Raw genomic sequence first — 14,083 nt, forward strand, 5'->3', positions numbered from 1 at the left:
CCAGCAGCAGTCACTTACCTGCCTGCCAGCCTGCTTGCAAGCTACCTGGGACTTGCAACTTCCTGCCAGCTTCCCCACTGACTTGGTTGTGGGAAACCGGCAGGTAGTTGCCTTGCCTAACAACTGTGGGATTTGGTTAATGATGGCAATGAGGACTGCAGGGATTGCCATCACTAAGCAATTGTGTTTTACAGCTGCATCGCTTAGCAATGGAAATTCCAGTCCCAACTGCTGTCTTAAGTTGAGGACTACCTGTACAGCCATCTTCACCTAGAATGCTATAATCAAAATAGAGTATCTACTTTAGAAAGTGCTCAGAATGGCAAGAAAACAGCATATAAAATTCTTTTGGCAGCATGAGTACAATTTAAAAAGCTGAGGAAAATAATACTTAAAAATATAAATTAATTCAAAACAAAGGCTGTACTCACAGGAAATCCTTTGGTGATAGGTATTTCAATATTGAAGATAAGGACCCGAGCTCTGAAGCGTGTGCATGTTTTAATTGGCTCTTTGGGACAGCAAAATATACAACCAACACTGCAAGAAACAAAGGAGTAACTAATCAAATATATACTGATAATAACTCTATATATGTTTTTAATAATACCATGATACCATAAATAAAATAAACCAGCTAGCCCAGGTTTATGGAACATGTTGAAAAACAGGGTTGGAAGTGTCTTCCCTTCCTACTGCCCTCTCTCAACATTACTATTTGTTTAGAAGAATTTATTTCAAAGTGCTCCCTGAAACAATAAAATGACAAGGCTGCAAGTCATCAGCGTGTATCCATGTGTGTTACAGATAGAATGGCCACATCATCAGCATATAGAAGGATAGGAATGGGGCGGTGAGCAAAAGATGGAGGATGAAACTCTGGCTTAGCAAAACTGTCAACTATGTCATTAGTATATAAAATAAACAATAGTGAGGCAAGTATATATCCTTGTTTTACACCCTTTTGGACACGGATAGGTTCAGTTAAATTGCCATTGCAACTGCACTTTACAGGTAGTCCTTACTTAGTGACCACAATTGGGACCAGCAACTCCATTGCTAAGCACCACGGTCACTAAGCAGAAAATCACATGATTGCAACGGACTTATATCACTTCCCCCTCAGTCATTAAGCAAATCATCAAGGTTGTTAAGCAAGACATCACATGACTGCAACTTGTAATTTTACTTCCACATTCTCTATTAACTCTGCTTGTCAGAAGCCAGTTGGGAAGCACACAAATGGCAATCATGTGACCGAGGGATGCTGCGATGGTCATAAAAACAAGAATTGGTCACAAAGCTGTTTTTTTTTTACACTGTCATAACTTCAAATAGTTGGTAAACAAGGCAGTCAGTAAGCAAGGACTATCTGTATTTGAGTGGTGGTGCTGTGATACAACACTATTATCAGTTTAAGGAGGTCACATGGTGATGTCATTTGATGTGGCAGTTAGTTTCCTCTGAAGCCTACCTTGTGGCATTGAACCAGGGCTGCCCTTAAGTCAATGAAAGCAACATAGAGGGTACCTTTTCATAGGTCAGATTCAAAATCAAATAGAGATTGTTTTCTGGACTTTTTTGGTTATATTTTAATATTGTTGGACACTCCTTAATGGCATATCAATATTTTAATTATTAAAATAAGATGGAATTGGCTCCTACTCATTTATTCCCCATCTTGAATTTTCAAGAAGATAAGAAGGGTCACTACGGTAAATATAGGTTTACCCTATCAGTGAAAGATGAAAGTATCCATAGTTGCAGTTTCTCTAGTAGCTATCTATGAATTCACACACATAAGTTTCCTGCATCTGTACAGATACCAACAGAGCACTTGTAAGATGACCTACACTTTGTGGGCCATGAATGTTCCCCTTCATTGTGCATGCCTGAAGGCTTATCTTTATTTATTTACTTCAGTACCTCAAGATTTCTTTAATTTAACTTCCTACAGGAAAAGGCAAGACAGTTATGTGAATACACAGGTTATAATTCTGAGAACTAGTTATGATTAAATAATTTGTTCTTCATCACGGTCATCATACACATGGATGACTAGCAACATACACTAATTGCAGATACACAAGCTAATCAATGTAATATCAAGGACAATATTATCCAGCCAAATGCAGCAGCTGATCTGACCTGGGTATCAAAGGAGTACTGCTCAACAATGACTGATAGATAGAACCCAATACGTGACAGATGTCAGGAGGCAATATGTCCTTTTAAACAGTGTTTGAATGGTGTTGCCATCATATGGTAGAATGGCTACACAGGATGAGACAGAGAAAGTTTAGCTAACAGATGTGCCAAGTCAGTGGTTTCTGTTACTCATAGGCATTTCCTTGTGGAGAAATTGACAGAACTTTCCTTGGAAAACCATAATACAAGCAGCTGCTGTGTTTCTCAAAACATTCAGGTTCAGCCCACATAAAAAACAAAGTCCTATGAAATCTAAGGAGCAAAGGGTAGTCTAAAGCAAGGGAAGGAAAAATCATTAGCAGAATATATAGAACATATAAATCTGAAAATGATGTTTGGTTGAAAATAAACATCTGGATGCAATACCATCTCGTTTTTAGGGAACACTATAACCAACAGATCAACTCCAAAAGCGAATAACTCATTTGCTTAACAAATTGTAGAAATTGCCAATAGGAAAGCAAGCTTCATAGACAAAAGGTGCAGGATTGAAGTCGCTAGCACTTCAAAAGGCTTGCCAGTAGAAAAACTCCAAATATCTGGTAGTAGCATTCCAGGCAGGAATAGTTTATGGAACCCTTTTTGATATTCTCACATACCAAATAATGCTTAATTGGAGCATGAATGTATTGATAAGTATAGTCTAGGAGAATAAAAAAATCAAACCCTTAGTAAAAAGAGTCAATAAAACCAATGTATCGATTCTTCTTGAATTTCAGCAATGTGTTGAGGTTGCATTCATAGTGAAGACTAGTGATGAAGACTGCATGGAGGATGGAATGTGAGGTGGTACAGGTTTCTCCTATATCCGAAAGGTTGCTGGGCATTAAAAAAGTCTGGAAAGAAGTACATCACAAACCACTGTGCAAGAATTGGGTTCAAAAAAGGGCATGCTGGTTGACTGCAGTAGTTGCCACCATATAAGCCAAAGTCTGGTAAACAGAGAAAATCCAAGGTGATGGCATTGACACAGGATGAGATGTGATGACTATATTTATATAGCTAACAACCAGTGCCCAAATTTGATTGAAAGTATCCTTCATTTAGAGTTTTCAAAACTCCTAGTTGGTGTGTTAATGTTTCAGACAAGGCAACTATCTATGCTTTTTAAATATTATAACCAACATAATTTTATTTTCCAATATTTTGCAGTGACAAACCTAGCAGCTAACAATAAATACTGAATCAATTTATTGGATCAGTGCATGTGACTTAAGTATAAACATACATTAAACTAATTCAGATTTCAGTATAAAATTGTTTTCCTAATTTCTTTAAAAACTGAAAAGATTAATCTTTTATTATTTATCTAGTCTCTTTTGATAAGTCAGAATAGCACAGCCAAGTAATGCACCTCCATCCATTCCATGATTCAGGAAAGACAACTGCAACAGTGTTTGGCAATGTTGATTTATTGGCTCTCTGCTTCTGCTTCCTTCTAATGGAATATACTGTACATCATCATTCTGCATATAGTGAAAACTGGCACTGATACCATGGTACTTCAGAAAGTATAGCTGTTCTTTTCACATGAGCAGAAGAAATCTCCTTACATGGGGATTTGATCCAGCAGACATCTCTGTAATCTCCCGTTCAGATGCTGAAGTTATATTGATGTTTCTGCACAGTATAGCAGGGTACAAACACGCACACACATATTCTCCAAGTGTCACCTGCTACAGAAGACAGGAGTCCTTGGGGTTCTCTGAGCTTAGCTGTTTTCTTGCAAACGTTTCAAAATGTTTGCAAGAAAACAACCAAGCTCAGAGAACCCCAAGGACTCCACAGTTCAACCTTGAGCTATACATATTCTCTATTGGTACAGAAGAAAGGGGGTCCAGGTTATTTCCCTTAGGAAATGATCCAGTTATCCAGATGGTCCAGTTATTTCCCTCAGGAAGGCCCATCTTTGCAATTTTTTTTATAACTTCTTTTGAAGCGGAAGCAGTACTTGTAACATTTGTTTCGCTGTTGGTGATGAAAAGGAATAGATGGTATTGTAAAACGTTCCATATCTTTGAATGACAAATTTGATGCATATGTTCTGTTCTTCTGATATCAACACCTCAAGAAAACTGGGTGCCAGAAACTAACGTAGTTAGTGTTTAGAAAGTTTGCCTCCACAGCAGTATCCAAGAAGGAAGAATGAATGATTTCATCATTTCTACTTGAAATGTTGACAATGAATGGCTTTTATCTAAATCCAAAAGGAACAAGAAGTATCCATCTGAGGGTGGAAACCTACTGCCATACTTTACACATTTTCCAAAGGAGGCCTTCAAGATCATGGAAAAGAAATATATGGAACAATGGAAACAATCCAATGGGGGGGAAAAACCCTCTTTTTTAACTGAAGGAAAATAGTAATAACTATGAATATGTTAAAAAATAACTGAAATAAGCTCAGCTGGATCTCTAATTTCCTAGGGAGAGAGAAAATGTTCCTGATTTGGTGGCAGAAATAGAGGTAAATAATGGTAAATCCTTCGGGAATGTGCAGTGGGAGAAAGCACGCAGGGTTCACCAAACTAGTTCTATGATGGTGCAGGAACAGAAAACCCAGTCATGTGGAGCATAAGGAAGCACATCTGTTTCCACAGCTGTATATATTTTATAGGAAAAAAATGAAGGAAAAAATTAAACTTATCATATTGCTTCTAGAATCATTGGAGATGAAAAAAATCCTCAAATCTAAATCTAGCATAGAGTAAAAAACCTAGGATGAAATGAGTGGGGGTATATTAAAATTATTTATAATAAAAAAACAAGTTAAAGAACAGATAATCCTTTCCTGTTGCTAAACTAACACTTGGTCAAAACACTGGCTCCAAAACAATCATGATTTTTATATTAATAAAGACAGCACAATTAGAGAAAGCATGCATTAACCAAGAGTGTAATATGTGCAGCTGTGCAAAATGTGTTTCACTTATAAAAATGGGTTATAAGCCATACTGCCTTTATGGAATGCAAAATCACTATTAAACTCTTGAACTCTGAGAAGAGATTCACAGTGCAGATACAATGGGAATCTCTTTGTTGAAGCAAAGTAGCAATGTGATTTGCTTCAGTTAAGCATTCTGCATTATCTCAAAGCCCCTGACTCTTTCCTACCAGCCACATACCATAGTCAGAAGAGACTTCATGTGCACATTGACTGCATGACAGGAGGGCATGGCACAGTAGGCAGAGAAATACATTCTCTATCATGGTTTATCAAAGCTTGGGACAAGCTGTGCCAGACATGGTGAGCAGCACATCCTCTGCAGCACTTGCCAAAGCAGCTCACCTCCTCCAGACCAGTCTCCCAAAGTTTTTGGCAACAAGTCTGGAGAAGGCAGGGTGGGGTGTCAGCTCCAGCACCCATCAAATGTTTTGAAAGAGTGAGTGGTACATCTTCTGCAGTGCTTGCCAAAATGTAATGTGTCCTCCACAGCTTATTCTCTCTCTCTTAGAAGCAAGGTGGCCACGCTGCTTCACAAAGCAGCTCTGAGGGAGAGTTTTACTCAAACCTTTGTTGAAGCGAAACACCTCATCAGAGACATGCACAGTCCTCATACCCATTTCATTCAGTAGTAATGTCATGTTTCTATTCCTTACCAAATTAAGTCTGCCTGTGATCTTAAATCAACTGTTGTTCAGCAGCAGCAAGCAATTTAAACACATACCAGTTGTAATTATGTATATTTGAGCACTCTATATACTATTGCCTAAACATTTAGATGAATATTGTAAGAAATCATGAAGTATCTCTCATTTGTTTTTTAGCCAAACAACTGTTTAATTACAATGAAGAACACTGCCAAGTTCAAACTGCATTTTGCATGAAAGTTAGTGAATCTGCACCATTATGGCTGGAAAGGTCCAAGTAAACTTCCCACATGCGTCTTCTGCATCTGGTGAATCATTTATTATCAGACACAACAGTTATAAAGGGTTAAGTTAAATATAAACGGTTGGTTAGTCAAACTCTTTTCTGCACTCACTTGATTTTGATGATATCCATGCCAGTCAAAGTGAGACTAACGTGATCTCCAGCTGCAGCCCAATCCACTGGTTGTTCATGTAGAGCAATTCCTAGAAATGAGTAAAACCAGTACTAAATAATGAACTGCCTCGGTTTAACAGCTACAAAGAACAGTTTCTGCAATTCTGCTGCATCAACTACTATTCCTCAGTTTTCAGTATGAATGAAGTGATAGTAAAGGCTGTTGACTAAAATCTAAGAAACATTTTATTTTCAGGTACCTCCATTATCTATAAATATTTTGCTTATTCATGGTTTTCTGCAAGTCACAGCATAGGCTTTTTATGGGTGTCACACTGCACAGAGGTAACAATTCTATATGCTACATGTATCTTGTCCACAACTTTTTACACTGAGTTATCTGTTTTCATTTTTCCACAAATAAGTTGATACTTGGTTTTGATACACTAGAGAAAACATTTCTGTGTGTCTTTTCATGTGTGCATGTGTGTAATGCAGCTCACAAAACTGTATTCTAAAAAAAATCAACACTATTTGAAACAATTGTTGAAGAGTTTCTGTGATATACAGATAATGGAATATAAATATATCCTGGAGTTTGAAACTGCTTATAGAAATCTTTAGGTCATTTTTTCTCTCTTACTGGATTAGCTCTAGCCTTAATTCTATTTAGACTAGACATGAAGAAATCAAGCAGAGCTAAATGTATTAAGTCCTGTGAATATTAATTAATCTATTTTAAATATAATTCAGTATACAAACCTCTAGTTTTCCTCTTACACAGTTATTAATGGGTAATTCAATGATAACACAATTATTGTGTTTCATTCTAGCATCATGTACAGTATATCATTTAAGCATTCCTATCCAAAACATTTCTATCCAAAAAGAACTTCAAAGCATCTTATAATTTTAAAAACATTACATGTATAATGTAAATAATACAAATACAAAACCTACATATCTCAGGGAGAAAAAAGAACATGAAGTTAAAACAACTGAAAGAGTAGCAAGCCCAGCGTATACCTTAAATAAAATAAATATAACCCGACAAATATTTATTTCCTTTATATGTCTTTATAAAATTTCTAGACCAATCTAAGAAGACTCCAAATAGCTAAAGTTAAATCAAGGAAGTAAAAGTTAACTGAAGGAAGCCAATCCATCTGGGAAGGGAATGATGCTCAAGGTCCTGTCCTATATCTCAGCCAGCCATACTCAGGGAACAGCAGGATGTGGAATAATAATAAAGACCGCTCGGTGTAGAGACGCGTATATGGGAAGAGGCTGCACTTCAAGTATCTGGGCACAAGTTATTTAGGGCTTTGCCAGCACTTTGAATTGAGATTGGAGTCCAAACAGAAGCCAGTGCCAATATACTCCAAGATGCAAACATCAAAATCTACTCCAACAACAGGTGAAATTTCCAAACGCTCTTCAAAGGCAGCCACACAGAAAATGTGTTGCAATAAATCCAACCTAGATGTGACCTATTATACCCAGGAAATGGTTTAACTAGTGAAGAAGACTGCCTACACCCAGCTGCCAGCTGAACTCCCGATCACATTTCCTGCAAGCAACAGCTCACCATCCATGAGAAGGAATCACAAAAGTTCCACGTAAGGTTTTGCTTTTGATAGTTAAGTTTTGGTTATCAATTTCTAAAACTGTTTATTGTGTATTCCCCCCCGCCACCAAAAAAACCCCTTCAATCCACATATTGTACCTTTCACAGTGCAAGTTTCATTAGGAGGCATCACGAGCAGTCGTTCCCCAACTTGGACGTATCCTGCTTCAATTTTACCTGTCACACAAAATCCTGATCCTTGATCTAGAACGAAGATATTTGTTTAAGAAAATTAATCAAAGATAAAGTAACACTAGTGATTTAAACTCATATTAGCAGAGGTCTAGTTATCTATAGGATAAATAAAACTGCATAATTAATTAGATCTGCATCATAATGAAAACTGAACACTGATTCCAGAAATCTTTACCCTGTGTTCTTAGCTGTGCTTGTTTCTCTCCCTCTCCTCCTCCTTCCTTTGTCTTTCTCAGTTTATGTTTGCTGGTTCTGAAGGGAGGGGAGAGGTCTACTGTAGGTTGTTGTTCCGTGTTATTTTACCTCAAACTTTCAATAACAAAAAATAAAATAAGAAAATGTTTTCTTTGCCTTATGAGAGCCAGTTTGGTGTAGTGGTTAAGGCATCAGGCTAGAAACGGGGAGACCAGGAGTTCATGTCCTGCTTTAGGCATGAAGCCAGCTGGGTGACTTTGGGCCAGTCCCTCTCTCTCACCCCTAGGAAGCAGGCAATGGCAAACCACTTCTGAAATTTTGCCAAGAAAAATGCAGGGACCTGTCCAGACTCAGCAGGAGTCAATGCTGACTCAAAGGCATGCACACACACTTTGCTATATGGAATATGCCTTTGTGGTCCCTGAGTAATACACACACACACATACCCCTAAATTATTTTCTTTCAGACAAGATTACATAATTTGTTTTAACAATTCATAAACAATGTAACACATATATTATCAGCAATTTTAAAATAAAGTTACTTTGCTGGAATTGTACTAGAATTTCTGCATCCAGTCTACTCACAGATTTATTCATTTATTTAAGCTTGGTTCAGCATGTGCATACAGGTAGTCTTTGAGTTACAACCATTTGTTCAGCAACCATTCAAAGTTATGACAGCGCTGAACAAATGGCACTTACGACTGGCCCTCAAGAGTTTCAGCCATCACAGCATCCCTGCAATCATATGATCATGATCCTGGCGCTTGATGCCTGGCTTGCGATTATGACATTGCAGTGAGCCGCAGTCACATGATCACAATTTCCAATGTTCCCTGCTGGCTTCCCACAAGCAGTCAATGGGGAAGTCAGCAGGAAGTCAGAAATCATGATTGTCCTTGTTTAATGACCTGTCCGGTCCTCAGGTTACGATGACAACCAGGACTGCTGGAATTGCTGTTGTTAAGTGATGCAGTCATGTGACACTGCACTTTACAACTGCATCGCTTGGTGATGGAAATTCTGATCCCAACTGCCATCATAACCTGAGGACTACCTGAATTAATCTTGCTGAATAAGACAGAAAGATCCAAATTACCTTTGGATAAAGTGGAGCAAAAAAGTATTTAGTCAGCCACCAATTGTGCAAGTTCTCCCACTTAAAAAGATGAGAGAGGCCTGTAATTTTCATCATAGGTATACCTCAACTATGAGAGACAAAATGAGAAAAAAAATCCAGAAAATCACATTGTCTGATTTTTAAAGAATTTATTTGCAAATCATGGTGGAAAATAAGTATTTGGTCACCTACAAACAAGGAAGATGTCTGGCTCTCACAGACCTGTAACTACTTCTTTAAGAGGCTCCTCTGTCCTCCACTCGTTACCTGTAGTAATGGCACCTGTTTGACCTTGTTATCAGTATGAAAGACACCTGTCCACAACTTCAAACAGTCACACTCCAAACTCCACTATGGCCAAGAGCAAAGAGCTGTTGAAGGACACCAGAAACAAAATTGTAGACCTGCACCAGGCTGGGAAGACTGAATCTGCAATAGGCAAGCAGCTTGGTGTGAAGAAATCAACTGTGGGAGCAATAATTAGAAAATGGAAGACATACAAGATCACTGATAATCTACCTCGATCTGGGGCTCCACGCAAGATCTCACCCTGTGGGGTCAAAATGATCACAAGAACGGTGAGCAAAAATCCCAGAACCACACGGGGGGACCTAGTGAATGACCTTCAGAGAGCTGGGACCAAAGTAACAAAGGCTACCATCAGTAACACACTACGCCGCCAGGGACTCAAATCCTGCAGTGCCAGACGTGTCCCCCTGCTTAAGCCAGTACATGTCCGGGCCCGTCTGAAGTTTGCTAGAGAGCATTTGGATGATCCAGAAGAGGATTGGGAGAATGTCATATGGTCAGATGAAACCAAAGTAGAATGTTTTGGTCTCAACTCATCTAAAACTCAACTTGGTCTAAAACTCAACTCGTCGTGTTTGGAGGAGAGAGAATGCTGAGTCGCATCCAAAGAACACCATACCTACTGTGAAGCATGGGGGTGGAAACATCATGCTTTGGGGCTGTTTTTCTGCAAAGGGACCAGGATGTAAATCCATGTAAAGGAAAGAATGAATGGGGCCAGGTATCGTGAGATTTTGAGTGAACACCTCCTTCCATCAGCAAGGGCACTGAAGATGAAACATGGCTGGGTCTTTCAGCATGACAATGATCCCAAATACACCACCCGGGCAACGAAGGAGTGGCTTCGTAAGAAGCATTTCAAGGTCCTGCAGTGGCCTAGCCAGTCTCCAGATCTCAACCCCATGGAAAACCTTTGGACGAGTTGAAAGTTCGTGTTGCCCAGCGACAGCCCCAAAACATCACTGCTCTAGAGGAGATCTGCATGAAGGAATGGGCCAAAATACCAGCAACAGTGTGTGAAAACCTTGTGAAGACTTACAGAAAACGTTTGACCTCTGTCATTGCCAACAAAGGATATATAACAAAGTATTGAGATGAACTTTTGATATTGACCAAATACTTATTTTCCACCATGATTTGCAAATAAATTCTTTAAAAATCAGACAATGTGATTTTCTGGATTTTTTCCCCCATTTTGTCTCTCATAGTTGAGGTATACCTATGATGAAAATTACAGGCCTCTCTCATCTTTTTAAGTGGGAGAACTTGCACAATTGGTGGCTGACTAAATACTTTTTTGCCCCACTGTATGTCTGTTTTCTATGCACAGTGAAATTGTTTAGGATTTTTTTTTTTCTTTCAGAGGAGTGTCATACAGAATAATTGTTTTATACTTATATGCACTGAGCAGCGTATATAAAATAAAAAGGGATTTTAGAATGTGCTCTTGTCACTTCACAAACAAGCTGCTATAATTAACTTCTCATGAATCTTACTTTAAAGATCATCCAGACCTTCAACAGTAGCAAAAAGAAGAGTAAGACAGGAATGTATTTTAATTCACCTGCTCTTTTACTTGTACATCAGCCCTCTCATGGACAAAAAGAGTAATTATAGTATCATTCCCAAAAATTGCTAACAGGTACATTGCGCCCTTATGGTATGCAGATTATGTTGTGCTGCTACTGCAAACATCAACAGGACTAAAATGAGCTCTGAATGCCCTAGCCACTTATTGTTCTGAGAAAGTTCTTAGCAGTAGCTACACAAAAAGAAGAGTTTTGTAAAGAAACCTAGGCTGCACGCCTGGTAGCTAAATGGTCAATCAAGAGTTAAAACAGCCATGTCCTTTGCAAGGCTTGACAGCTCATTTGAAAGCTATCCCCAGATGTCTCTAGGGATGTGCAAAATATATCATTGTGGGAATAGAACATTCCAGGAAACACTCTGTGTATCCATACACACACAATCAGGGACAGATTTTGAAGTAGCTGCACAAATCTTGCAAAGAATGCTGTGGCTTAAATAGTTTAAGGAGAAGACTTCATTTGGGCTAACATGCTTTGTGAAATACTTCTTTCAGATGTTTTGTATAACTCCAGTAAATTGTTTACAAAAAAACCCCCCACAATTTTAGAAAAACATTTGGGGAGAATTTTTTTAAAATAATTTTATTAAAGATTATAATTGTAATAGTAAAAACTAATACAAACTAGAAGAAAGAAAAAAGAGTAGAAAGAAAGAGTAAAAAGTACAAAAAGGAAAAGAAAAGAAAAAAGAGAAAAGAAAGAGCATAGTAAAAAAAAGAGAGAAAAGAAGTATATAAAAAGTATATCTCAACAAGTATAAACAATTTTAGTTATTTTTCACCTCCTCTTAATTTACAACCAATGATCTCTTCATCCCATGTCCCATATCTTATCTGTAAGCAAATCCATAAAGCATCATAATTTCAGTCCTGGTGTCAGCAAAAGTCCATTAAGGGTTGCCAGAAGTAACAACATATCAAATAAATCAACTGTATACTCCTTCCTTTTACTTCTAACTGTGATGGAATGGTATGGCGAAGGCCGCGCTCGGGGAGATAAGCATTTCCTTAGCCCCCAGAATGAGTGTGGGAAGGTGAAGAGGATGAGGCTGGCACCACCCTAAGGAATTCGTAGTGTTTGCTTGCTGGCTTGGGAAGTTTAGATTCAGTCTGGTGAGATTCTGTCTTGTAGGTAGAAGCTAATAAATGCAATAGAACTGTAACTGTACTGTCTTGTGGAGTTCTTTGGGCTGAACCTGACACTAACAATCTTAATGTTGTAGAACTTGATCTCTTTTCATTTCTTTTTTGCCCCTTCTCATCAGATTCATCCAAGGTTTAACAAACCTCCTTTATAAATCCATTTGGGGAGACTTTACTACATACCTTTAAAAACATCTGATACACATAACCTGAATGGTTTATCAATTGATCTCTGGGGTGGCTTGAAAGAATCTGTAAATAAATCAATATACATTTTGTTAACAAACATATATTTTACTTGGAGCCTTATATGGTTTGTTGGTACTGTGTTTGTAGCAGTTTTCAAACCTTAGAAGTTGTATGTACCTACCAATTTGTTCTAGCAGACATTTTCCTCTGTACCATTTGGCCAGTTCACTTGATTGACTTTTTGTAACAAGATTTTCACCACCAAGTCCACTGGTAGGGATGTAAGCTACATCTGATTCCTGGTTGAATTAAATGTTTAATTTGCAATGCGAAATTAATAATCAACTTTATATTATTAAATGCAAACATCTGAATTCAAATTAAGAATAATTGCTTTTTCAGGAAAGAGTTTTTAAAACTTCATTTAATAAAGTTAACTGATACAGTTTCAAATTCAGAGACAACTAAGACCATTTTAAAAAGCAATAGAGCTGTAGAAATCATTTGAATCACTGTTCCCTGTACTGTTGAGATGGTCATATTCTCTTAAAGATTCAGCATAACCATCCCTGTGTCTGTACAAAAGGCATTTTTGTCCTGACTGATTCAATTTCTAAAACGTGCTTTGGGGCAATTTTTGAAAGCAGATGCAACTTTTCCCTGCATCATTCAGCCACCATAGATTATAATCATAATGCACAATCTATGCTGGGAAATGGATTGGAGGCGTACGGCCCACCTAACTCTCAAAGGCATCATGGCAACTTTCAGTACCATCAACCATGATACTTTTTTAAACTGTCTGGAGAGAGCTGATTTTAAAGGCACTATTTTGTAGTTGCTCTCGTCTTTCTTACAGGGACATGACCAGAAGGTGATTTGGGAGGATCAGTCCTTGACACCTTTATTGGCCCACAGTATCCCAGAGTCTCCGGCTTGCCCCACCAATTGTTCATTAACTACATGAAACCATTGGGAGAGGTTAATACAGAAATGACACCTAATTCTACTGTTCCTTGCCATCCAAACCAATGAAGTAATTGATACTCTTGAAAGTTGTCTAAATTAGTTTAGAAGCTAGAAGGGAAAGAATAAATCCAGATAATACAGAAACACTATTGGTAAATAGTGTAGTTCAGTCTGTTTTGGATGAGTTTACATCCCATCTAGAAAGCAAAGTCAGTGGTTTGGGAATGTTCCTTGATCCTCTGGGACATCATTCCCCAAGGTGAGATTAGCCCTGACCCTATTGGCATTTAGGAAATCCCTCAAAACCTGGTTCTTTCAACAGGCTTGGGGATTCCAGGGAAATAGGGAGCCTACAAGTTGGCTACACTGCGTATAGGATGCTGGTCCATTCTCCTGGATTCTTATTTATATCTGTGTTTTAAACTGTTTTAAAATTTTAATTGTTGTATTATATTGTTGTTTTATAATTGTTTGACCTGATTGTTTTATTGTATGCTGCCCAGAGTCATATGAAGTACATGGCTAAATTAATTAATTAATTAAATTATC

General features: G+C 38.0%; 1 protein-coding gene across 1 annotated transcript in view; it reads right to left on the reverse strand.

Annotated features, from left to right (window-relative positions):
• HBS1L (HBS1 like translational GTPase) overlaps window positions 1–14,083 on the reverse strand; it is a 54,950-nt gene that overhangs the window by 2,829 nt on the left and 38,038 nt on the right. Inside the window, exons 11-15 of the mRNA XM_007427432.4 lie at window positions 12,747–12,864; window positions 12,560–12,628; window positions 7,923–8,027; window positions 6,195–6,285; window positions 432–540 (exon numbers count right to left, since the gene is read on the reverse strand). Coding sequence (XP_007427494.2) covers window positions 432–540; window positions 6,195–6,285; window positions 7,923–8,027; window positions 12,560–12,628; window positions 12,747–12,864 — 492 coding nt within the window. The remainder of the gene's footprint in view (window positions 1–431; window positions 541–6,194; window positions 6,286–7,922; window positions 8,028–12,559; window positions 12,629–12,746; window positions 12,865–14,083) is intronic.

The sequence above is a fragment of the Python bivittatus genome, unplaced genomic scaffold, assembly GCF_059951505.1.
Source record: "Python bivittatus isolate LINGU-HERP-01145 unplaced genomic scaffold, Pbiv_v1 ctg000020_np1212, whole genome shotgun sequence".
In the NCBI taxonomy this organism is placed as follows: domain Eukaryota; kingdom Metazoa; phylum Chordata; class Lepidosauria; order Squamata; family Pythonidae; genus Python; species Python bivittatus.